General features: G+C 51.4%; 3 protein-coding genes across 10 annotated transcripts; 1 reads left to right on the forward strand and 2 right to left on the reverse strand.

Moving 5' to 3' along the window:
* Positions 1-9,328, forward strand: CCDC120 (coiled-coil domain containing 120). 4 transcript variants are annotated; one of them, XM_090264913.1, is made up of 11 exons: positions 1-146; positions 2,520-2,619; positions 2,799-2,889; positions 3,034-3,167; positions 3,856-3,996; positions 4,382-4,658; positions 5,012-5,074; positions 5,314-5,488; positions 5,622-5,720; positions 6,816-7,730; positions 8,214-9,328. In XM_090264913.1, exons 3-11 carry the CDS (start codon positions 2,841-2,843, stop codon positions 8,326-8,328), a joined length of 1,968 nt encoding a protein of 655 aa, XP_090121039.1. In that variant the 5' UTR covers positions 1-146; positions 2,520-2,619; positions 2,799-2,840; the 3' UTR covers positions 8,329-9,328. The 4 variants fall into 4 exon arrangements, with proteins under 4 accessions (XP_090121039.1, XP_090121041.1, XP_090121042.1 ...); XM_090264914.1 differs by having other exon boundaries at positions 2-72; XM_090264915.1 differs by lacking the exon at positions 5,012-5,074.
* Positions 9,329-9,721: 393 nt separating this feature from the next.
* On the reverse strand, positions 9,722-12,732 carry PRAF2 (PRA1 domain family member 2). Its single transcript, XM_090264428.1, has 3 exons — positions 12,170-12,732; positions 10,922-11,139; positions 9,722-10,577 (listed from the first exon to the last, which is right to left on the reverse strand). The coding sequence occupies exons 1-3, from the start codon at positions 12,346-12,348 to the stop codon at positions 10,438-10,440; spliced, it is 537 nt and encodes a 178-aa protein (XP_090120554.1). The 5' UTR covers positions 12,349-12,732; the 3' UTR covers positions 9,722-10,437.
* Positions 12,733-12,806: 74 nt separating this feature from the next.
* Positions 12,807-18,596, reverse strand: WDR45 (WD repeat domain 45). 5 transcript variants are annotated; one of them, XM_090264422.1, is made up of 11 exons: positions 18,470-18,593; positions 16,532-16,603; positions 16,322-16,396; positions 16,120-16,224; positions 15,122-15,227; positions 14,905-14,999; positions 14,265-14,344; positions 13,951-14,159; positions 13,770-13,883; positions 13,537-13,682; positions 12,807-13,289 (listed from the first exon to the last, which is right to left on the reverse strand). In XM_090264422.1, exons 2-11 carry the CDS (start codon positions 16,584-16,586, stop codon positions 13,180-13,182), a joined length of 1,095 nt encoding a protein of 364 aa, XP_090120548.1. In that variant the 5' UTR covers positions 16,587-16,603; positions 18,470-18,593; the 3' UTR covers positions 12,807-13,179. The 5 variants fall into 5 exon arrangements, with proteins under 5 accessions (XP_090120548.1, XP_090120549.1, XP_090120551.1 ...); XM_090264423.1 differs by having other exon boundaries at positions 18,465-18,593; XM_090264425.1 differs by having other exon boundaries at positions 13,770-13,871; positions 18,470-18,592.
* Between the last annotated feature and the right edge of the window lie 7,099 nt (positions 18,597-25,695).

Genomic DNA, 25,695 nt, shown 5'->3' on the forward strand with positions numbered 1-25,695 from the left:
TGCCACTGCACTCAGTGCTCACTGCCACTACCAGCTGGAGCCGGGCCTGGTGGAGACAGCTATTTTTTTCAGGTACCTGAGGCCGCCCACAGTACCTATCTGGTATTGGTGAGCACCTGGGAACATGGGCCCACAGGTGGGGAGAGGTGAGTATGGGGTATACTAACGTTCCCTGTGGGAAAAAGCCAGATCTATACAAGTGGACATTGAGGAAGGAGGGCCTGAGTAGATAGATAGGTGAAGGCCAAAATAGCCAACTTCCTTTCTTGGCATGAAGCTGATCCCTTGCTGGAAATGGAGGAAGGGAAAGGATCAGGGAGAAGAGAAGCCTGAGTCCCCCTTCTCCACTCCCTCCACTTCCTCTTCCCCCTTCCTTTCCTGTGGGAGTAGCCTTTGCTCTCCCTCAACCTGGGGCCGAGCCTCTCAAGAAAGCCCAGACCTAGAGTGAAGAAGGGGGCTCTTAGGGCAATATGAACAGTCTAGACACTGGCAGTTTGTATTTGCTTCCATGGTGGCAGGATGTGGAAATGGGGGTCCCACTGAAGGTGTTGGGGTGCCACCCAAGTGAAGTGTCTAGGTTGTAAACAGTCATTATAGCCAGGAATTTCTTGGTTGTGGTGTCAGAAGGGCAGACCTGAAAAACCTGCTGGGCCCGCCTCTGGGTGTGGGACTGCTCTGTATAGCTCTTTTGCTGCAGCCCGTCCAGGGACCCTGGGACAGATAGCACAGGACCACCAGTGGGGAAAGCCAGGGGCTAGTGTGGGAGGGTGTTGGGGAGGGGTCTGCTGGAATCCCTTTCTTATCTTTGGCAGCCTTGGGCCCAAAGGCAAATGTGCCAAGGGCAGGTGTGCGGAGGCAGAGGTTCAGGAGCCCGGTGTGAGGGTGTGGGTGTGGACCCTGTGTCTAGCCTGCCCAGTGACCCCATGACTCAGGCCCTAGCTATGTCCCCAAGGTCAGGCTGACAGGGTGGAGTCGGGGTTCCTTTCTGGACCCCGTGTTGACTTCTAAGATGCTGTGAGCTCCCAGGAAAGGAATGCTCGAAGCAACTTTGTGTCAGATGTAAGACCAGTCCTAGAGAATGGGCCTACCAGGGAGGAATGGAAGTTCCTCTTGAGACAGCGGAAGGTTTAGGGGATCCCTGGGAGAGTTCAGAGTAGAAGGACTGCCAGGATCCAAGGGGCAGAGGAGGCTGAGCTGGGACCTCAAGGAAACCTCACTGTGCTGGGCATGTCAGACCTTGGAGGATGGGCATGTGAGCTCCGCTGCAAAGCACATGCTGCTGCCTGGATGTGCAAAAGGGATCTAGGTATTGATGCCTAGCCCTGATGTTGAGGCAGGTACCACGGGAGGTGTACAGCCCATATGGGGCGGGTAGGAGGACTGCCGAGGAACTTGTGGCACCATATTAGCAGCTTGGCCACATCTCCCAATGTATAGGTGGGGAAGGGGCTTGAACGCATGCTTCCTCAGTTGCCTGGCTCTTCTCCACACCTAGCCAGCATGTCATAACAAGCTGGGGAGTTCGAGGTAGATGGGGATGGGACCTCTGTGTCCTCATAAGGCCCTCCCAGCCACCTGCCACTGAGGTCAGGCCAGGTGGTAGCAGATGATGTCACCTGGCTGCCCAGCTAGGGACCAAGCGGGATGTGGGAGGGAGAGAGCAAACTCCAGAGGAGGGGACAAGGGCAGGACTGGCAGCCAGCCGAGGCAGGCCCCATGGCCAGCCAGGGCAGCTCAAGGCAGAGAAAGGCAGGAGGCAGTCAGCTCATTATCTGCCATTGGGGGTGCAGGACAAGCTGGGGTCGGCAGAGGGGCTGAAGGGGTCCTGGCGCCAAGTGGACACTCTTCCTGTTACACCACAGGTGCAGGAGAGTTGAGACAAGTAGTGACCCACCGATCTAGGCTTGATCTCTGGGTCGGCTGCCTCATCATTCTTTCATTCACCCAGCAGACATTCACTGAGCACTTGTGTGCACGCAGAATTGTTCTGAGTGCCAGAGATATTGATGTAAATAGGACAGACATTTCCTGTCCTCATGAATATATGAGGGAGGTAGTCTCTTATTGGACAACAGTTTTGAGGGGAGGTAATGTGGGGGCCCACCTCTGGAAGCCACATTTAAGTCCCAGCATGTGAGGTCCAGGAGCTGGCAAGGTGAGAGGTGAAAAGAGCACTCCAGACAGCAGCCACAGCCTGGGCAAAGTCCCTGAGGTCAGATAGGTTGCAAGTTCATGATGAGTTGGTGGAGTTGGAGCAGATTTAGTTATAGAGAGTGTTGGACCAAAAGGGTGGGCCTGGGCTCTATCCTTAGCGAGAGGCAAGGTATTTCACCTCTCAGTGTCTTACTCTCCTCATCTCTAAACTCGGGGTAATGATAATCATGGAGCTGCTGTCACAAGGTGGTTGTGAACGTTAAAGGTGGTATATAAGGTAACTGTTCCAAGCACTCAGGTGCTTAAAAAAATGCCCATTGTTGTTATAGTTGGTTGAATCTGTTATATTAATTCTCCCTCCCCAGGTGAGAGTCCTGACTCTGGCCCATGGGCCTCTGAGGAGGCGTCATAAGTTGGCCCAGCTCCTCACTTGCTGTGCTCCCACTCAATGGGAAGGGAACCAAGGTACCAGGGCCAAATGGAGGCCAAACATTGATACAGATTCTGAAAGGGCAGGTCAGGCGGGCGGGTGAGGTCAGGGGACTTCTCCTTCCTCCTTCCTGGGGAGGGGGGAGCTGGGGGGGGCGGCGAGGATGAGGGATCACACATGAGCTTTCTTAATGGCTCCCGTGCATCACTGCCAGGCCTTCTCCCGCCAAAATCCACAGCCTCTCTACAGCACCAGGATGGAAGTCAAAGGTCAGCTGATCAGCTCTTCCACTTTTAATGCCTCAGGTCGGTGTCTGGTTCCCCCTCCTGCTGCTGCCTCCCCTGCTCTGAGTCACCTCCTGCCCACCCCTTGGGGAGGGTTGGTTCCTGACCCCACAGGATGCAGGATGCCTTGGCTGCCCCACTGATATTTTCTCCCTCTGTATTCAGCTGCCCTGTTCGGAGAGGCTGCCCCCCAGGTGAAGTCAGAGCGTCTGAGGGGGCTGCTCGACCGGCAGCGGGCTCTGCAGGAGGCCCTGAGCCTGAAGCTTCAGGAGCTACGCAAAGTGTGCTTCCAAGAGGCGGTGAGGACCTGACCCTAAGAGTGTAGGGGTGGGGGATGAAGAGCCAGGACTCCTAGGTAGGCAGACTGGGGTGGCTATTGCTGAGCCACTTGTCTGACCTGCAAATACCTTGTCACCCTCTAGCTTCTCAAAGTTCAGCCTAGATTTCTTAGAATCAATAAAATATGGCAGTGGATGCCCACACCCCATACCCGCATCAACAATTTAAAGTCCAAAAAACCTCACAAAACAATTGCTATTTCCAAAATGTGGCAGTAAAACCTGCCCTGAAGTGACACAGCATAGTTTATAGTGTTGATTTACCCTTCTTGTTGTGACTGTCCACACAGCTTGCCAGAAATAATAATGCCATTCAGAGCATATAGCATCAGGCCCTGAAAGAGTGTTCTGTGATATGCAGTGTATACACTGTATCATCTTCATAAAAAATCAGGAACTCTGGGTTCCAAAACATGTCTTCCTGCCTCCCATGCTCACTGCCTGGGACTTGGGCCATCAAGGGGCAGAGTCCAGGCTGCACACCTGCCTGGTGGAGAGCTGGGAAGAGGAAGGGAAATAACAGGCATGTGATGCCGAGCAGAACTGGGCTCCTAGAAGGACTTCTGTAGCTTCTGGAGTTATTACTGCTTTTCCCCACCCCCCTAACTAACCCTTGATAATATCTGAGCCCTGCCGCTCCCCCTCACAGGAGTTAACTGGCCAACTGCCCCCTGAGTGCCCGCTGGAGCCTGGTGAACGGCCCCAGTTGGTCCGCCGGCGGCCCCCTCCAGCCCGAGCCTACCCTCCACTGCCCCCCAACCCAGCACACCACTCCTTATGCCCTGCTGAGGTGAGCAGATGGTCAGGGAGAACAAGTTTGGGGTGGAACAGATACAGAGGAGAATCCTGGAGGGAGCCTGGGCAGAGTGGGAGAGGGGGCTGCATCCAGGGGAAGGAGAGGCCAAGACGAAAAAGAATCCGGCCTGAGGGAGGTGGGTCCCTGGTGTGAGAGGATGCTGGTCTGTAACTGTTGGGAAAAGCCTCTTACCCTCGGGAAGATGAATAGGCCCAGACCCTAATCAAGACAGGTCCTTATTCCCAGAGGGAATAAGCCCCACCCTCCAGAAAGAACAGCCCCCGCCTCCTGTGTAGACGGACTCTGCCACCGCCGGGTTCCTGTGCTTGCCATTTTCCAACATTTAGTTCTATTCCGCCCTCTTGGGTGGGCCCTGCAGGAGCTCGCTCTCGAAACTCTGGAACGTGAGGTGTCAGTGCAGCAGCAGATCGCGGCAGCTGCCCGTCGCCTGGCCTTGGCCCCTGAGCTGAGTGCCGAGCAGCGCCGGCGCCGGCGCCAGGTCCAAGCAGATGCTCTGCGGCGGCTGCATGAGCTGGAGGAGCAGCTCAGGGACGTCCGAGCCCGCCTCGGCCTCCCGGTGCTCCCCCTGTCCACAGGGGCTGTTATCACCACCCAGGGTATCTGCCTGGGCACGCGCCTCGCTCAACTTAGCCAAGGTAAGCCAAGCCCTGTCATCTCACCAGTGCAAGCATGGGAATGGGCATTGGCTAAGGGACGAGGTAGGGGTGTGGTGGGGGAACCGCCAGTGAAAAGTGAGCAACAGGCAGAACCTAAGGGATCCAAACAGTAAGAAGGGTGGTGATAAACTGGCTCTGGGCAAGGGCAGGGCCATTGGGAACTGACCCATAGGCCCCAGAAAAGTTTGGAGTCAAGTCTCTGGTGGTCTGGGATTCAAGAAAGGTGGATTCTTAGAGAGGGTACAGGGTGGGGAGGAGACCTTCCAGTGGTATAAGGGGATGGCCCTAGGCCTAGTATGGATGGGCTGGGGTCCCTTGCTTCTTACTTGTAGATGATGTAGTTCTGCACTCGGAGAGCAGCTCCCTCTCAGAGTCTGGGGCCAGCCATGATAATGGTGAGGACTCCTGTCACCCAAACTTACCCATCCTTTGATGCTCAGCCCTTCCCCTCCCTCTCCAGCTTCTCCTTAATCACGGCCCATCCTCCAGTGGGGCTCCCATCTTCACTTTTAGCCTGCTCAGCCCTGTCCAACCCTCTACCCCTCCCTGCCTCCCAAGCCCTGCCCTTACATTTCCCACAACTTATCGGGCCCCTTCTCATCAAATTCTCCCCCTCTTTCTCCTTTCCACCCAGAGGAGCCTCGTGGCTGCTTCCCTCTGGCTGAGCGCCCCTCGCCACCCAAGACCTGGGACCAGCTGTGGGCAGTATCTGGGGGCAGCCCTGAGCGGCGAACCCCATGGAAACCACCCCCATCAGATCTTTATGGGGACCTGAAGAGCCGACGGAACTCTGTGGCCAGCCCCACCAGGTGTGGATGAGACTCTTCCCTCCTTTCTCCATGATCCAGGAGTACGGTCCTGAACCTCGGCTGGTAGGAGGGCCTGCTGGTTGGGACAGTCTCTAATGTCGACCCCTCCCTGGGCCTGCCTATCTCTCTCTAGCCCCACACGCTCGCTGCCCAGGAGTGCCTCCAGTTTTGAGGGGCGAAGTGTGCCTGCCACACCTGTCCTCACCCGGGGCACTGGCCCCCAGCTCTGCAAGTAAGGGAATTTGGGGGGGGGTGAGGATCAGAGGGGGGGATCTGTTAGTTCTAACTGGGAAGTATTACCAAAGGGTGTGGGACATGAGAGGCTGGGCTTTGAAAGATGAATAGGAGTTTCTTGGTAGAGAAGAAGGGGATGGGGATTTGGGGCAGAAGCCCCCATGATTGAGTATAGGCATTTCTGTGCATTTTGGACGAGTCATTTCCCTTCTCTGAATCTTGGTCTCCTTATTTGTGAAATGTGCATAATAATTTCTGCCTTTGAAAGATGCTATGGACATAATTAAGTTCTGGTTAACATGTACTGAGTACCAAGTATTTGCTAGGGATCAGTGCTTTACATGGTATCAACTCATTTAATTATTGAAAGATCCCTCGGAGGAGGTGCTATTGTTATTCCCATTTTATAGAAGAGGAAACTGAAGCACAGAGAAGTTAAGTGACTTATTAGTAAACCAAAGACCTGGTAATTGAACCTAGCCAAATTTGTCTCTAGAGTCCATGCTTCCATGCTTTTAACCACTCTCCTCTACTGCTTCTTAAATACTAAGTGCCTGCTTTTCTTAGGCTATGAACAAGACAGTCTTGGTCCTCATGATACTTGCATTCTGTGATGGTGGCTATGGGGATGATAGTTTTGGATGGTTCATACAAATGGAGGGGGGCAGAGAATATAGGAAGGGCCTTGAATTTGAGGCCTAAGGATTAGGACTTCGTTGTGGAGGTGGGGAGCCGTGAGAAGAGCCTTAGCAGGGGGTGCTGGTCAGATTTGTTCGGAAAAGCCCTCTTCTGGGCCTCTCCCTGCCAGCATTTCCTCTTTAGCCTTACACACACTGACATGTCCCTTGGAGCTCACAGCTGCAGGCCTCCCATACATTTTTAATCCCTTTGCCCCCAAGTCTGAGACAGAACCTCTGCTGTCCCTTACATACCTCTACGTAACACATTTATACACACAATTTCTAATCCTGGGTCCATCTGGGGGATGAGGAAGTGAAGGCTCAGAGAGAGATATGATACAGACCTAGGGCACTCAGCCCATCTGCCTGACATTTCTGACCTTCTTCCCATCGCCCCACCTCCACTCCCCCAGACCTGAAGGCCTCCATTCTCGCCAGTGGTCCGGCAGCCAGGACTCCCAGATGGGCTTTCCCCGGGCAGACCTGGTCTCGGACCATGCTTCGCTCTTTGCAGCTCGCACCCGCCGCAGCAACAGCTCTGAGGCCCTGCTAGTGGACCGGGCAGCTGGGGGTGGAGCTGGCTCCCCACCTGCACCTCTGGTTCCCTCTGCCACTGGTCCCCCAGTCTGCAAGAGCAGTGAAGTGCTGTATGAGCGCCCCCAACCAGCCCCTGCCTTCTCCTCCCGCACAGCTGGTCCCCCAGACCCTCCCCGGGCTGCCCGGCCCAGCTCAGCTGCCCCTGCCTCCCGCGGGCCCTCCCGGCTCCCACCTGTGTGTGGGGACTTCCTCTTGGACTGTTCCCTGGACCGGGGCCTGCCCCGCAGTATCGGTGGGCCAGGCTGGGGGGAGCTGCTGCCTGCAGCTGAGGTCCCAGGACCCTTCTCCCGCCGAGATGGGCTCCTCACCATGTTCCCTGGCCCACCACCTGTGTATGCAGCTGACGGCAGCAGCCCCCTCCTTCGCAGCAAGGACCCCCACACCCGTGCCACCCGCAACAAGCCCTGTGGCCTACCCCTGGAAGCTGCAGAGGGTCCAGAGGTGCATCCAAACCCTCTGCTATGGATGCCCCCACCCACCCGTATCCCTCCGGCTGGCGAGCGCAGTGGCCACAAGAACCTTGCCCTGGAGGGGCTACGGGACTGGTACATCCGGAACTCGGGAGTGGCTGCGGTACCCCAGCGACGGCCTGTGCTCTCCCACATAGGCCCACAACACACACCCTTCCTCCATGCCCGCTGCTATGAGGTGGGCCAGGCGCTGTATGGGACCCCCAGCCAGGCACCCCTCCCACACTCGAGGAGTTTCACCGCACCCCCTGTTTCCAGCAGGTATGGGGGGTGCTTTTACTGATGGGTAAGGGTCTCGAGGTAGATGGCAAAAGTCTCCAAGTTAAGGGGCAGGTAGTCGTGAGAGCTAATTGACTTTGGCCATGAGAATGCTAGCCACAGCCTTGGCACAGGGTCACTGGGCCCTGCCTGACCTACATCAATCTGTGGGGAATTGGTGGAAGGGTATCTTGGACCCTGGTAGCACTTCTTTACCAAAATACAGATGAATTTTAATATTTTAATAACCAGTGCATGTCAGCTGAAAATTAACCTTAGAATCAGGGTGCTGGGAGGAAGGGACATCCTGTGCCCTTGCATTTCTCTTCCTCTTTTCACCACACCCCACGCTTTTGAGCCTCAAGATGCTGTCCTGTGCCTCCCTCCACCTCTTTAACGAGCCTCTTTTCCTCTCTTTCTGTGTCTTGTATGTCTTTTCCTCTGTCTTCCACCCTGTCCTCCGGATTCCTGCTACCCCTTCTAAAGATACTACGTGGACTTCCTGTACCCTCAGGAGCTGAGCGCTCGGTTAAGTGACCTGACGCTAGAGGGGGAGCAGTCCTCCAGTTCTGACCCTCAGACCCCGGGGACACTGGTCTGACCCCTTCTGATGTACGCCTTGTTGGCCTGGGCATGACTCCAGTCTGGAAAGCACACAGCTGACCTCGCTGAGCCCTGGGGTGTGGTTCCTCTTGGTCCTGGGGCTGGGAGGTGCCAACCTGATCTTCAAAGGCCCCTGGCTCCCCGTTGGCCCATGAAGGTGTCTGATGCCCTGCTTCTCCTCTCATACTGTGCTGGGAACTGGGAGCCCTCCCAATTTAAAAGAGGGGATGGTGTAATTGGGGCTCCAAACCTCCTCCATTTCGGTTTACAGTCGTGATTTAGGTTTTCACTGTCTTTCCCCAACACTAGATGTTTCATAAAAGGGAAACTGTGATCTCATCTGGTTGGGTTCATTCTTGTCCCATGCCCAGCCTGTTCCATTCAGGAACCCTCTCCACGAAGTGGACCATATAGAGTCGCAAGGCCGTTCCGGGCAGTCAGGGACTCTGATGTGAACAAAACTCCCTGCCATTCCCCACCAAGGAAGTTCTTGGGGAATTAAGCTCTCCACCCACATTTGGAAGGACTGAAGTCCAGTGTGGGGCTTGGGTTCATTTTCCCACCCCAGGTGTGCCAGAAGAAGCCCGTTTCTGCCTGCCTGTCTGTGCCCACTTCCTCTGTCTCTAGGGTGAGATGGCCCAGCCTTTGGCAGCAACCTCTACCCTGACTATCCCCACTCTGGAGGCCCCACAGAAGGGCCCTTGGGTGTGTTGTGTTCTGGATGCTGCCGTGGTGGATCCTGGTAGATGCCAGTAAAATCCTCAGGTGACGCCTGGCCACAGGCTGCGTCACGTCTTCCTTGGCTTTCCTTCCATCCACCACTTTTTAAACAAATCTACACAAGCTGTGTTTTCTATACCTGTCTGTAACTTTCTGGAGTGGGGGGCCCCCTATCCCCTTTACCCGGTGTTAAACTTTTCTTTTTGTATGAACGGACTTGGGGCCCAACACACTACCCACACTGGAAGGGGGTTTCTAGAATAAATGTGTAAACTGAACCCATGTGTTGCTCTTCTCCCTGCTTTGTCTTGGGACCCACACCCATAGTTAAGGCCAGATAATATTTTATAACACCATGATATGAAAAATATAATACCGTGATAACAGTCTGTGATAATGTCAACCACTTTGGCTTTACTTATTTTGTGATGTGGGCAACTTTTTTGCCTATCTGTGGTCAGATTTTTAGCCAACCCTGAACAAGAGCCCTTAGTAATACAAATGATGAGAACACCGCATGCCCTTAACTACCTGTGTGATAACGCCCTGGAGGTTAACAGGTTTCCAGAAGGAGAGCTCACCCCATCAGCCCACATATCTGACAGAGACCCAATCAGAAACTAGCAGAATTGAAAAGCAGAAGGCCGCTATGACCATTGAAATGTGCAGACTTTGTCCAGGAGGCCCAATTGCCTTGAGCCACATAACAGCCTTTATTGCTGCAGCAACACTGATATATATGCTTCATTCAAAGGTGGGGCTACCCCCACCCCCATGGCCCTCACCACTGTGGAACTTTGGCAGGGGATGAGGGGCAGAATCCCTAAGCAGAGCTGGAGGGAGGCAAATGGGACCAATGAGTGTTGGGGTTACTTGGAACCAAGGGTTCAACAGGGTCAGGATACCTTACTTCCACCCAGAGAGGGACTTAAAACTGATCCTAGCTAGGGTCAAGATTTGGCATTGCTTTGATCTGGGTTCAAAGCTGGGTTGTGGCATGGAAAAGCCTTGGTCTAAGGTTCGAGGTTTGAGAATGCCTTGGTCCCACATCCCAGCTTTGAGGCTGAGCATGGGAGACAAGTGGGTCCCAGGTTGGGGTTGGGGGAGTGTCTCCGCTGGCCATGGATACTCAGGCCTTCAAACCCCAGTTTTGGGCTGGATGTGTCCCAAGTTCTGGGCTGGGAAAGACTCTGGCCCCTGGGAAATAGGGACTGGGTATGAGGGACATCCCGGTTTTGGATCTGGGGACCAGGGTAGGAGGGGGTTACAGATGCCCTACTTTTTGAACTGGGCAAGGGGCTCCTATTTTAAGGGGTGGGAAAGTGCTCTGAACCCTGGTTATGGGTCGGGTTGGGGGTGGCATTCTCCAGGTACAGATCCCAGAGCCCTAGGATCCAGCCTCCTGCTCTTGTCCCAGCGCCTCCAGTAGCAGCCCCATGGGCGTCCGCTTGAGACCAATGCTCTCAATCTTGTTCTCTATCTTGTTCTTGAGGTTACGAAGGCGTAGCGAGGCGTGCACCAGGATCACTATGGGAAATATCGAAAGGAGTGGTCAGTGGAACGGGACATCTCTGATCCTGAAACTGGTTAAGTAATGCTGTGCAACAGGGGCGTGGCCAGAGACGGCATGCAAGGGAGACGTGGCTGGTGGAAGGAACTTAATACCAGGAATGAGGGCCAAAAAGGCAGTATTAAGAAGGGCGTTCCCAAAAGAGGGAAGCAAATCCAGGGAAGGTGCTTTGTAATGGGGTGTGGCCACACCCACCGGGTCCTCCCAGCCCCCTCTCCGCCCAGAAACCGGAGCGGGGCCCGCCTGGCGCCACGTGCGTGCTGGCCTTGTTCCCAGCAATCTCAGGGTAGTGGAGACTCACAAAACACAGGCCCGGCAATGCTGAGCAGGAAGATGGAAGCGCCGCCCACTGCCCAGAGAACCAGGAGGCCAACGGCAAGCACTGCGGCCAGGCAGGCGGCGGGGTGACTGCGGCGGCAGCGGCGCACGGCTGGGCGACTCTCCGCCGCCCACACCAGCACCCCGAGGGCCACCGTCACTACCAGCGCGCTTAGGATGGTGTGCAGCGGGCGCATGTACCTGCAGGGACAATAGAACTAAGCCAGTCGATCAGTCGGGGAGAGAGCCGCCCTGCCTCCAAGCCTCCCAGACCACCATGCTGACCCTGAGAGCTTAGGCCCCCAGTCTCCAGACCCTCCCGCCAGCCCTATTTCCAACAGGTCTACCCTCCAGGGCTTGCGACTTCCTTCTTTTCAATCCTACAGCCCCATCTTCCTGAGCTTCAGCCCCTCCCATCCCGATAGGCTCCTTCCCTGATATTTCCTTTTGACCCTACCCCGCCAGAACCCCTCTCAAGTACCCCACCCCATCCTGCCCCCAAACCCACCATTTGAGCCCAACCCTTGCAGATTCTTTTTCCAGACCTGTGTCAACACATTTCCCTCTCCCCAGGCCCAGGGTCCTTTAAGGACCCCCTTCCAGGCATTCCCACCCAAGTCCCTCCTCCAGGTTCTCCATGCCTCTCAGGTTTCAGGCCTTCTATCCCTGGGTCCTCCCTCTTGGCTCAAATTCCCCTACAGGTACCTGCTCCAACTGCATTCCAGTCATAGGTCATAGACAGATTCCCCAAGCCCAGATCCTCCACAAGTGCACCCTCCAAACCTTTCAACTCGACCACAGCAACGTCCCTGTCTCTGCCCTAAGGCATCCAGGGCCCCCTTAACCTGGCCCCATCAGTCACATCTCCCCACCACCCCTACACACTCACGTCCCACTTTCAAGCTCTCCTGATTTTCAGGTCCATCTCCCGCCGTTTCCCCTTCAATTCCACATTCTCCATCTTCCCCAGGTCTTCCAGTCCCACTAACTCCCCTTGGGCCCCCCTCAGCCAGGCAGTATTTTGGCCCCAGGCCCTCCTTATAAACAAATCCCCACTCACTTTGAGTCCCCACTCCCAAGCACCTTAGGCTTTCCATCTCTACTGAATTTGCCCTCCCGTGCCTTGCAACATCCTCACCAGGTTACCCTTCCCGATTCTCAGAATACCGCGAACCCACCCTCTACACCCTGCAGGCGTCCCCCGCTAACTGGCGGCGCCTCCCTCCCTCACCCAGCCAGAGCAAGACCGAAGCCGAAGCAGACAAGGTAGTTGGTTTGGTAGTAGAGGAGATTGTTGAGGACGCGATGGCACCACCGCTGCAGGTCGCATGGATCCGGGGCTGTCAGACGCGCCGACCCCAGAATGAAGTCATCCAGGGCGCGTAGCGGTGGCAGCCGCACCTCCGACATCCTGCAAGTCGATGTAGCTGGACCAGCCAGAACAGCCGAACTACAACGCCCGCTAATCCCTGCGCCACCGCGGCGGATATCGGGAAATGGAGTCTGGGCGGGGCAGCTGCTACCCTATCAACCCAGGTATGTGGCGCACGCGCAGCAAAGCACGTGACCAAAAATGCAAATGAAAGACCTGTGAAGCAGCAGGGCCTGCAGGGAAACTAAGTATCCGCAGCGAGTTCCCTTGCACTCCCGAACGGGGGCGCCAAGGGGGACTGATCCGGGCGGCGCTGGCGGCGCAGAAACAGAAGCCAGGCAAACGGACGTGGCAGAGAAGACGGGCCGGGGCTGTCAGAGGATTGTAGCACGATCCCACCTCCGTCCTGTCCAAGAGGGTCACAACTTTCCTGGAAACTCCTGCAGTGCCTTTACAGCCTCATCTCCATGCCCCACTCACGAGGTCCAGTCATAAATACTATTAAGGGCTTTTTATTTATATTCATCATATCAGAGATTGGCTTTCTGGGAATTTTTTTTTTTTTTTAAATCCCCACAGGTTGGATTAGGGCACTCCCTCTGGGTCCCTAGTCTTCTTCAGGTTGGGAGCGCCAGGACATCCGCTGCTTCTCTGGGTCCCTGGCCTAGCCCTCTGGGCACACAGTCCTTAAGGACACAAACATCAATAAGTGCTTGGGGGAAATGAGCTGTTTAGGCATTGCTCTGTGGAGTGGAAAGTGGGCACCTGCCCCATTAGTGTTTCGTGGCCGGTGACTTCCAGCACTCCCACCCCCATAAATGCTTTGCACTCTGCCACTGCAGGTCCCTAGCACAACCCACACAGGGTCCTTAAAAGTCATCATCATCACAGATGTCAAGGTACACATCGAAAGCCTCTCTGTTGCAGTTTCCATCAGGAGTGAAGACATATTTGTGGAAGGTCCCATCTACACAGATGGCTAGAGGAAGGAGGGAGGAAGATCAGTAAAACATTAGAAGCTGCCAAAGCCACACACTTGAATCCAGGTGTCTCATGGCCTATGATCTCCTTCCAGGCCTTTGCCCACATGTCATTTCCCTCAGTGATAATAGAGTTGAACCACCCATTCTAGCTTCTTCAGGCTTCCTATTCCCTAAAATTCTTCAGGTCCAACCTGCAGGCCTTTGCCCATGCAATACCCCCAGTCAAGAGTTAGTCCCACTCACCAATGACAGAGTTGACATTCTTGGAAGTGTTGCGACCAAAGGCGCAGATACAGGCTGACTCAGCAGGCACGGTGAAGCTCGCCAGGCTCCACTGAGAGTCCACATACTGCCCAATCATAGGCCCCACCTTGCCCACGCGAGCCAGCCTGCAGACAGCACTGACTAAGCCCAGTTGTTGTACATGGGCAGGGGGATCAGGACATGCAGGGTGGGGTGGGGAAAGGGATACTCACGCAGAGCGGCGGTTGAGGCGAGTATCTTTGAGAGCAAAGATATGGACCGTGCCCTTATCACTGGAAGCGCACAGGAAGGAGGAGTCATGGCTGAAGTTGATACTGGAAGACAAACTAGCAGTGACGCCCACATGTCATATGGCGTGGAGTTGCTGGCCTACCATACACACCCTGTACTCACCAGTAGAGGGTGGCGGGGTCAGTGCCTCGGCGCAGTTCCACCAGTTTCTCCTTGGACTGTGTGTCAAAAAGGCGAATAAGGGTGCCCTTCTGGGAAGCCGAGGCCACTACGGTGCCTGGCTGGTTTAGGGACACACAGGCCACGTCACTCTGATGTGCGTTGATGGTAAATGGAGCAGATGAAGTGCCAGGCTTTGTGCTCGCCAGGTCCTATGGTGGGAAAGAGCAGTCTGGGCTTGGGGTAGTATGAATGGCAGGGTCCCAGAGTCTACAGGGAGAACTAGCCCATCCACCCCTGCCCACTGGAAAACTCACCACAAGTTGCAGACTCCCACACTTGTGTCCTGGGAACACTAGCAGTTGTTTCTCCAGGCTGGGGCAGAGGTCACAGAGCCCTAGGGTGCAAGGATGAAGTGTGTGTGTGTGCACGGGGGGGGGGGGGTCAGGCCAGTGAAGGGGAGGCAGGGGCCAGGCAGTAGCCAGGCGGTAGCCAGGCAAAGTCTCAGAATGCACAGAGCTGGAAAAGGGCTGGACTTTGACCTTTCATGATACATGTTACCCACAGAGTCCTCAGGGTGCTGCCCTCAGCTGTGTTCCCCACTGGCAAGGCATAGTCCCTTCTTCCCTACACAGCTGTGGCAGCCCCAGGAGACCCAGGGATCCCTGACACACCCACTCATGTGCTTATTAGGTATTTTTGCTCTGATATCTGGGGCATCAAACGGTGGGGCAGGGATAAGGATGGGAAGAGGGAACTGGCTAAGGGATGGAAGGATGGATAGATGAGGGATATGAGCATTTCAGGCCATCGGAGCATCTCTGTGCAAAGACTCTCTCCCTGCTTCTCTTTTCCCATTTCTCTCTCTCTGTGCCCCTTGCATTTGCTCTTCATTTTCTCCCCTCCACCCCATCCACTGCCTCCTGTCCTTATTCCTGCATAGCTGGGTCCTCTCACCTTTTGGGTTGTCCCGGGTGTCGAACTCAAACAGCTTTCGGGGATTGTCAGGGAAGGAGTACACGTAGATGCGGTTCCTCAGCACAATCACGATTCTGTGGGCATCACACAACACAGGAGGTCCATGAGGGGAGGGCAGAATGCCCAGGCAGGACAAACCCTCTTGCCTGTTGTGGGGGCTTCCTACCTCCCCACCCCCAGTCCTCCTTAGGCTCACTTGTCATGGCGCATGCGCACAGCCAGCACTGGCTTGGTGAAGGTGAACTCCAGCACCAGCTTGTCCTTGGAGTCCTTGCCTTCCCGGGCATCGTCCCAGATCAGCACTGGTGGGCAAGTGGATTCATCGTCAGGGCCAAGGTTTAAGGTGAGGGATAGCCCTGGTGACACAAGACCCAACCCTACTCCCCATGGGACCTCAACCCACTTGTTTAACATTGTGCTAACACTCAATGTGAACCTCACACAGCACGAGCACTTGTGGGCATTATTCCGGAGAGAACAGGTCTTACAACTGTTGTACCCATTTATAAGTGAGGAAGCTGAGGCTTGAAGGGATCGAGTATTTGGCCAAGGACCTCAAAGCCCATAAGCAAGCAAGCAGGGACTAGTACCCAGGTCTGTAACTTTCCGTCACTAATTATTTCTGCCTCCAAGGTCCTAGTCCCTGTACTCCCAAGATTTCTGTGAGAAATACTAGGCTCTCTGACTTGCCTAGGGCAAGTCTCTTGCCATCCCAATGGGATAAAACCAAAAACTTAAAACAAGATGGCACTTGAGGGTCAAGGCAAGTGGGCACTGGGGAGACAGCTCGAAGATGTTAAAACCAATTAGTTGTATGACCTTAGATAGGTCACTCAACCTCTCTGGGCCTGTTTCTTCATCTGTAGAAATGAGGATAATGATACCTCCTACCAGGGTTACTGTGAGGGTTAAATGAGTTAATACATGTAAAGTATTTAGAACAGTACCAGGCTCGCAGCAAGCACCCTATAGGTAAAGACATGGTGTACAGGAGACATTCGATTAATGTGTGTTAAATGAAGACGAAACACCAAGCTTCTTAAGCTATAAGATCCATGACTTCCAAGCTGTAGGCCTCACTGCGTAACTCTAAGGTGCTCTGCCATCTTCAGATGCCAGTGCCTTGGGGTGCCTGGGGGAAGCTAGGATTCTGGGGAACCTGGGCCAAGGGTGAGATAAGATGAGGGCACTTACCTGAGATCTCTGAGAACTTGGGGCTGCTACCACCACCCACCAGAGCCAGCAGGTTGGAGCGGTGCAGCATTTCCACCAGGCCCATGCTTCCCACCTGCTCATGGTCTGGACAAGGATCAGGGTGTCAGTAGGGGTGGGAACAAATGCCCAGCCCAGCCCTTTGTCCCTTCTTCCCACTGTCTCACCCCCACCAGTGGCTCACCAAGATGCCCCTTCTCCATCAAGGGCTCCACGTTGTAGATGCGCACCCCTGTCTCCATGGCGCAGCAAAAGCAGCCTGGGGAATGGGAGGAATCCAGGCTGCGTCAAAGGATGCCCAGGTGGGAAGATAGAGCCGCTTAACACCCACCTCTGACCATTCTCTCCCTCCCTCCCTCCCTCCCACAAGGGTACAGGCACAAGTCTCTCTCACTTTGGTCTTGGTTGAAACGCAGGCTGGTCACTCCTCGAAGTGGCTGCTGACTCATGATCCAGGATTGCTTACCTGGATACAAATGGGGGTAGGGATGGAAAGAGTCCAGGGGTCTGTCTGCCTTCCAAGTCCTAGAACTCCTGTCCTTAATTAATTTTTTCTTCCACCTCCCATTCTACTAACCTCAGCAGGACTGTAAAGAAGACAAAAACAGGGGGAAGAGTCCTGGAGTCTCCACTCTAAGCTCCCAAGACCCCAAACAGCCTGGCCAGGAACCTTTCCATCTTCTCACATTTGGTTGACCCCAGCTCCAAGGCTACCCTTACCTGGACCCCACACCTCCTTCTTTCTCCCCAGCCCTCACGAACTGCTTGTCAGAAAGTAATAAGAAAGTAAATGCCCCAGTGACATCTCCCCCACACTCCCAGGCAATCCTGGCCCCAATGCCCAACATGGCCTGAAATCAACCCCACCCACTTGTCATCTTCACACCTGAATCTAGCACCCAACTCTACTTGCCAGAAAATGGAGAAAGGGGGCTAGGATATCCACCTCTTCCTGCACCTCCCTGACCTGGCCCTGAGACCAGATATGGTTGGTCTACCACCCACAGGAACTCCTCTCCTCACACCCTTCTGAACCCCCCAACCTATTCCACCTAGAGTGCTCTCACACCTTCCCTCCTCATGGGTTTCTCCAAACCCCTTCAGGATCCCCTGACTACCTCAAGATGGGCTAACTTCTGCCCAACCAGGACCACCCTGGATGTTTCCCCAGATCCACGTATGCCCTAAAGATCCTACCTCAGAATCCCTTATTACTCCAAATCCCCCACCCTGGGGACATTCTCTTTAATGTGCTCTGCTGTCCCTGACTTCAACATGGGTTGATTTGGACCTACCCCCAGGAATCCTATCCCCCTGAGATCTGTGGACAAAACAAGGGTCCTACAGAAAGTTAACCTCACAGGGTGATCTGATTATAAATTCCTAACTGGGCAGATTATGATGGGTAGTCATGCCTCAGACCTGTAATTTCTTTAGTAAAAGGCTTATCTTTGCCTTGAGCAAACCCTGTCCATTGTTTTTTCCAATCTGGGTTAACACACCTTGGAAATGCCACCTTTCAGACTCCTCCTTCAAATCCAATGCCCACCTACCTTTCTTCCACCTACATATAATTTTCCTTAAGGTCTCACCTTAATCTCAAATGCATAAAAGAAACTGCAAACTGTTATTCTCCAAAGCATTTGAGATCTTGTTTTCTGGCAACTGTAGTCAGTTTTGGCTCAAGTAAACTCAAAAATTCTCAACAGGTTTGGATGTTTCTTATGTTGCCAGATTCCTCCTCCACATTCCCTATCCTCTCTCCATGATCCTACCCCAGGACACCCCTACGCCTTTAAGACCATTGTCCAGGACACACACCTCCCAAAATCGCTATCTGAGATAACTTAACCTCCCAGACTCCTGCTTCAGACCTCCTTAAAATTTCTGTCCAAGAGCCCCCATACTACTTACAATCCCGGATCTCCCCAAGACATTTCCCCAGGCATCCCTCTCTCAATGCCCCAGGACCCCAGCCTCCTACCTTCCCCCCCCCCCCAGTACTACCTTCCCTGTACTACCTCATTCCCCAAAGATACATTATTTTGACAGCCCCACCTCCCAAGATCCCCTTATTTGGACTACCGTTCCAAAGATCAGCGCCACCCAAGGACCCTGTCCTGGGATGCCTCACACAAATTCCCCAGTCCCCAGCATTTCTTCATGTCCAAGACAGCACTCATACTCCTTCCAACACCACCACCCATTTAAGATCCGTGTCCCAGATCCCTTCACCCACCAAGACCCCTGCTCAAAAGCCCCTAGCCTATCCCCGATCCCCGATCAATTCTGAGGTTATGCCCCAGCTCCACGCCACCTGTACTGACCTCACCTCCGCACGTCCCGATCCCAAGAACAGTTCTCGGTGCCGCCCGCGGCCCGGCTTTCTGACCTACAGGGCCTTGACACCCGGTTCCCGTGTTTACATCAGGTCTCACTTCCGGGGGAGGGAGTCAGTCACCGGAAATGACTCTTCCTGGCTGGGGGACAAGACCGCAGCTCTGCTGGTTTAGGTTTTGGGGTTTTGCAGCAACGCGGGTGATAACGGCGTTCTCCTAGGAGGTCGCGGAGACCAAAGGAAATTTGGCAAGGCCGTGGCCCTGAGGGAAAGGAAGAGGGTGGACGACGGAGCCTTCTTCTTGCTGAACGGGAATTTCCCACCTCAGCCCTGCTCCGAGGGCTTAGAGGCGTAAACTTTCTGGGCCATTGAGACTCGGACCTCCAGGGTGGGCTACAGTGGCAGCACCTTGTTAATACGTAGTTTCCCCAGACTTCTAAAGAGAAGACTGGGAACCCTCCTGGCAGGGCGGTCCTGGAGACTTTGAAAGCTGACATCATCCATGCTTGTCTTTAAGAAACCTGGGATGGTATTTTCCCACTCAGCTCTTTGATTTCTTTACGAGATGAAGACGGTGTTTTTAAATTTATTTATTTTTTAAATATTTATTTATTTATTTTTAGAGAGAGTAGAAGGGAGGGAGAAAGAGGAGAGAAACTTCCATAAGGATCTGGCCCGCAACCCAGGCATGTACCCTGACCAGGAATTAAATTGGTGACCCTTCAGTTTGCAGGCTGATGCTCAGTCCAGTGAGCCACACCAGCCAGGGCATTTTTTAAAATTTTTATTGATTTTAGAGAGAGAGAGGACAGAGATAGAAACTGACTTGTTGTTCCACTTATTTATGCAATCATTGGTTGCTTCTTGTATGTGCCCTGACTGGGGATCAAACCTGCAAACCTGGCATATCTGGTTCACCAACTGAGCTACCTGGCTAAGGTGAAAATGGTGTTTTGATGGCAAGAGGTGTAAATGTTTACTGTGGGGATAAAAGACCCTAGTTATGTACATAACGGAAATTTTTAATTTGGCTTTTAAATTTTGAGTTAATTGTGGATTCATGTGTACTTTTGAGAAACAATACAGAACAATCCCATGTACTTTAACAATCTCTCCCAAAGGCAACATGTTGTAAAACTATAGTAAAATATTACTCAGGATATTGACATCAATATAATACACCTAGTCTTTATGTTTTTCAAGTATTGTTTTTAAAATTATTACTATATTGTGGACATCTGTGTAATTTACCTTTCTAAATACTATATGGAATAAATGTAGCATTATTCAGCTGTTCCTCTACTGATGGCCATGTCTCTAGTTTGTTTCATGTACTGTGTTATCAACATCCATGGAGTGACTCCATTGCTATGCTCCTCAGCGAAGCCAGTCTCTGGCCTTCTTTGTATTATATTTCCTCATGTACCAGATTGTATTAATTTAATTCAGCTTGGCTTCTGTCACTCCCATATCTCTGAGGCTGCTAAATCACTATGAATAATAATCTTGCCAAAAAAACATTTACTTCTCTACCCTCTCCTGTGACTACCAAGCACATTCCACAGTTTCTTACTCTCACCTTGTTGGTTTTCTCCTACATCTCTGGCTAATCCTCCATCTTTGTTCAATTTTCCAATATTGGAGTATCCTTGAATATGATCCTGGCCCCCTTTAATTTTTAATTTTTTATTTTAGAGAGAGGGGAAGGGAGGGAGAAAGAGAGGGAGAGAAACATTGATTGGCTGTCTTCTGTACATGCCCCAACTGATTAGGGAAATGAACCTGCAACCCAGACATGTGCCGACCTGAAATCGAACTGGCAGCCTTTCGGTTGACGGCATGATGCCCAACCAACTGAGCCACACTGTCCGGAGCAACCACCTTACTTTTTTATCTTTTAAGATTTTATTTATTTATTTTTAGAGAGAAGGGAAGGGAGAAAGAGAGGGAGAGAAACATCAATGTGTGGTTGCCTCTCACGCGCCCCCAGTTGGGGACCTGGTCCGCAACCCAGGCATGTGCCCTGACTGGGAATCAAAGTGGCAACACTTTGGTTCGCAGGCCAATGCTCAATCCACTTAGTCATACCAGCCAGGCAGTCCCCTTACTTTTGTAGCCCATATTGCCCCCCTAAGTGACTTCATCTTGTCTTAATTATTGCAAAAAAGATTCACTAATTTAGGCCTCTATCCCAGATGTTCCCTGAACACCAGACTCATATATGCTATGGCCTGTTTGACTTGTTCACATTAGTGTCTCATAAGGCATCTCAAACTTAACCCATCCAAAGAGATCTCTGGTATTTTTCTGGCTCAAACACCATCCTGTCTCTGTCATGTCAACCAATGGCACCACAACATCTAATTTGTCGCTGAAGTCAAAGATCAGATATGCCATGCTTGATTCTTCTCTGTTGTTATTGGCAAATTTTTCTGATCCCACTTTCAAGAGGTGTCATAAGTACAACCTCTCAGGTAATAGGGACCAAATTTACCCTGTCATGAAACAACCCACTGATGGTGGGAGACTCAAATGTTGGAAAATTTTAGTTTCAGGTAACAGCTAATAAGCTTAGTAATCAATGTATGTAAAAAGTTATTGTTTCAGGAACTGGAGGTAGACCCGTCTTCATTCCAGGAGACCATAAGCAGTTTCACCTTTGTGCCTCAGAAGGACTGCAGGCAATCAAGACGGTATCTGAGCCATTGTATTCCAGGGTGAGGTGACCAATTCCCAGGGCACAAAGACCAAGGCCCAGGGCACAAGGACCACCACCCAGGACACAGATAAAGAATGCTGCAGCTTTTATCCAATTAACCTTTTCCCTGAATTCCAAATCCCTTACCTACTCTTATCCTTATAAAAAGGGCCTGTTTATAATGGAATTTAAGACAGTCTGTTAGCGTACAAACCCACTGTCTTCTCAGATCGCTAATAATCTGAATAAAGCGCCCATAAAGATTCAATCCCTGTCTCTGCTTATTCGGTCTGGTAGATGACAGGCGGCACAAATAACGGCTTTCCTGGTTTCACTGCCATCCCCCCATACATAAAAATACATGAAACAACGGTTTTCAAAATATAGGTATTAGGGAAAAAGAACCCAGTGACTCTCAAACCAGTAGGAGATAATTGACAGATGAGTCATGGAAAAGAGGTCAGGAAATGACATTCCACAGCTTCTCACATGTATCTCTGGGATCAAAAGGAGGAAGATTTTCATCACCAAACAGAGAAATGGGAAGATGTAGCTAGGTAACTTTGCAAATAAGTTGGAGATAGACCTATAACTAGATTACCCTTAGTTAATCACACCTTAGTTAAGTAGTTAATCACGTTAGATTGTGAATCAAGATTAACCAGTAATGGAGAAACGGGGGGAGAAGAAGAGGGGAGGGGGAGCTAATCGTGTTAGTATAAAACCAGTTTTCTTTGTCTACTTCGTGTGCATATGCCTTTGGCTGGCTGTGCCTGGCTCTACAGGCCCATGAATAAACAAATGCCTCGCTTTGCCTCTGAAGTCCTGTGTCCCAGTGTTTTATTGTGTTTCTCACACAGGCATCAGGCAATAGAGGACAGTGATCGCTGAGAAATGTAAAACAAGATGAGCCCTACAATTGCCCCAGCATAGTGCTTCAAGAGTTTCCATACTATGGCACTAGTGGGAATAATTAGCTCCAGACTAAGTACTGCTTCAGACTCACATAAATCGTAAAAGGAAGACCCTGAAAGATCAAGATCAAACTGTTTCTAAGTAACTTAACTATCTTCAGTACAAAGGTCAGGAAGATATGTAATAGTAATAATAATAATAATAATAATAATAATAATAATCCCAACACCTAAAAGGTAACATTTACAATGTCTGTTATCCAAACAAAGATGGATAGGCATAGCAAAAAGCAGGAGGTACATACATGATAAAACCTTGAAAACGGTATGCTAAATGAAAGAAGCCATTCACAAAGAACCACCTGTATATTATACTATGATTCCATTTATATGAGAGGTCCAGAATTGGCAAGTCCATAGATACAGAAAGTAGATTACTTTCTGCATAGGTCTGGGGAGAGGGGAGGAAGGGGAGACTGAGGCACAGCCTGATGGCCTCCCTAAGTAGAGATAGTCCAGAGAGACAAGGGCACCTAGAATTCAAAGGACAGAATATCAGGAAAAAGCTGCACAGAGAGGGAACCACAGAGATGTGTAGAGGGTCCCTTTGAGTCTTCAGCAAAGTACTGATCAGTGCATGCATATGAGGAAGTGACCCAGGGCCAGGGAAAGAAACATTCAAATGGATTAGAGGGGAAGGGGGCCTAGCACATAGCAGAAAATCTTACCTGCTCCCACCAGCCAGACCAGAAAAACTCATGATTCACAGGGCATAGAATACACAGGAAACCTCAGTCCTGGGGAATAATTAGCCCTGGACTTAGTATGACAGGTCTTCAAATAATGTCAGTTTGTTCAATGTCATTTTGTTATAACGTTCATGAAATGCTGTAGGAACTTAACTCTTGTTTAAAACAATTATCCCATGGTAAGATTGGTTTGGTTATACATCATTTTTCTTAAAGTTGCAGAACCTATCAATGATGTTCAGTGAGAACTAACTGTACTGCTCCAGACCCACTTTATAAATCATAAAAGAAATACCCTGAAACACCAAACTGGCTCTGGCTGGTGTAGCTCAGTGGATTGAGCGCTGGCCTTTGAACTAAAAGGCTGCTGGTTTGATTCCTGGTCAGGGCACATGCCTGGGTTGTGAGCCAGGTCCCCAGCTAGGGGCATGTGCAAGGCAAGGGATCGATGTTTCTCTCTTTCTCCTTCCTTCACCCACTCTTTAAAAAATAAATTAAATAAAAAAAAAAAAACACATCAAACTGTTTCCAAGTAAATTAACTATCTCAATAGAAAGGTCAGGAAGATTTATAGGAATAATGACAATAATAAAATCTCAGCACCTAAAAAGGTAACATTTATAATGTCTCTTATCCAAACAAAGGTGCTTAGGCACAAAAAGAAGCAGGAGGTATGTACTATAACATAGAAGAACCTTGAAAATAGTATGATACATGAAAGAAGCCAGCCACAAAGGACCACCTGCATATCGTATAATTTAATTTGTATAGGTAGGTAGGCAAATCCATAGTGATAGGAAGTAGATTAATGATTGCTTGGGGTTGGGGTGGGAGGAGGAAGAAAAGGGCAATGACTAATAAGGGGTATGAGGTTTCTTTTGATGAAAGATGATAAAAATGTTCTAAAATTGATTGTGGTGATGGTTGCATACCTCTGTAAGTATACTTTAAAAAACATTTAATTCTACACTTTATTTTCTTAAAGATTTTATTTATTTTTAGAGAAAGAGGAAGGGAGGGAGAAAGAGAGGGAGATAAACATTGACAGGTTGCCTCTCCCACACCTGTAACTGGGGATCCGGCCCGCAACCCAGGCATGTGCCCTGACCGGGAATTGAACTGGAAACTTTTTGATTCGCAGGCCGGCACTCAATCCACTGAGCCACACCAGCTAGGCCTAATTCTACACTTTAAATGCTGAATTATATAATATGTGAATTATATCTCTTTGCCCTGGCTGGTTTGGCTCAGTGGATTGAGCGTCGGCCTGCGAGCTAAGTGTCGCTGGTTCGATCTTCCAGTCAGGGTACATCAGAGAAGGAAAACTCTGACTCCAAAAAACCTCCGCTGCCTTGCGGCATACCTCTTCAGGGGAAAGGCTAAGGGAGTAAACCCCGACAGAAAATCCGGAGCCGGAGTCCCTAAGGCGGTTTGACATTGTAGTCAACACCGGCAACTCCTGCGGCGCACCTGAAGCCAAGCTGTATTGACTCCGTCTTTCCCTTGGACCCTTCAGCTGCGAAGAGAGGGGGGGTCTGCTGCATGGGCAACAGCAGACCCTCCATATCACCCTGCCCAGGCTCTGTAGCTTCAGCTTCACTGGAGAGGACACTCCAGCAGTCATCGCAAGATGTCGATTCAACACGGGAGGAGATAGATACCGTGTCACTCCCGAGTCGGACTGCACAGCCATTCTCGGCGGTGCAGATAGACTCTTAAGAAGCTACACCATCGTCTCTCGAGACGGATGGCTGCCGACGACGACGAGAATTATATCTCAATAAAGGTGGGTTTTTTTTTCAAAGAAAAACATGACGCATAATAATCAATAAATGGAAGCTGACTCAGAATTGTTAGGGATAAAGAAGCAAGCCAGTGACTCTGAAACCAGCAGGAGATAATTAAGAGATGAATCTTGGAAAAGGGGCGAGGAAATGACATTCCGCAGCTCCTCACACATTTCTCTGGGATCAAAAGGAGGAAGATTGTTATCACTAAACACAGAGAAATGGGAAGATGTAGCTAGATAACTTTGCAAATAAGTTGGAGATAGACCTATAACTAGATTACCCTTAGTTAATCACACCCTGAGTTAAGTAGTTAATCACGTTAGATTGTGAACTTGGATTAACCAGTAATAGAGAAACAGTGGAGAAGGAGAGGGGAGGGGGAGCTAATTGCATTAGTATAAAACCAGTTTTCTTTGTCTACTTCATGCGCACATGCTCCTGGCGGACGGTGTACCTAATTCTGCAGACTCGTGAATAAACGCCTGGTTTTGCTGCTGAAGTCCTGTGTCCTGGTGATTATTTGTGAGCGTTCCTCACAATTTCGGGGCTTGTCCAGGACCCTCTGCCTGTGTGGAGGAAGAGGCTCTGAGCCGAGGCGGGGAGACATCCTACCCGCTTTTGGGTGGCCCACTTGACCCAGGGCCCACCCGCCTCACAGTGTCTGGAAACAACCTGAGACTTCTTGTTGGGACAGCAATAGAACTGATGCAGAAGGGGAACAAAAGCAAACACCATGGTAACACGGCAACCTTGTGCACGGGCCAAGGTAAGAAAATTGGGTTCATTAATTCCTTAGTGGTTGGGCATTCTCGGAGATCGAATGTGTGTGTGTGGCTGAGGGCTGTGAGCAAGAAACTTCCAATACACGGGATTGAGCTCACAGGTTTGTGTGTAAGAAATCTCCAGTGCGGGGGCGGGGGGCGGGGGGCGTTGAGCACACAGGCGTGGACAAGAAACCTCCAATACAGGGGTTGAGTTCATGGAGTTTCCATATATAAGAAATCTCCAATAAAGGGGGTTGAGTATTTGGGGTCTGTATACAAGAAACTTTCCAGTATAGGGGGTTGAG

The sequence above is a fragment of the Furipterus horrens genome, unplaced genomic scaffold (assembly GCF_987537825.1).
Source record: "Furipterus horrens unplaced genomic scaffold, mFurHor1.1.pri manual_scaffold_17, whole genome shotgun sequence".
In the NCBI taxonomy this organism is placed as follows: domain Eukaryota; kingdom Metazoa; phylum Chordata; class Mammalia; order Chiroptera; family Furipteridae; genus Furipterus; species Furipterus horrens.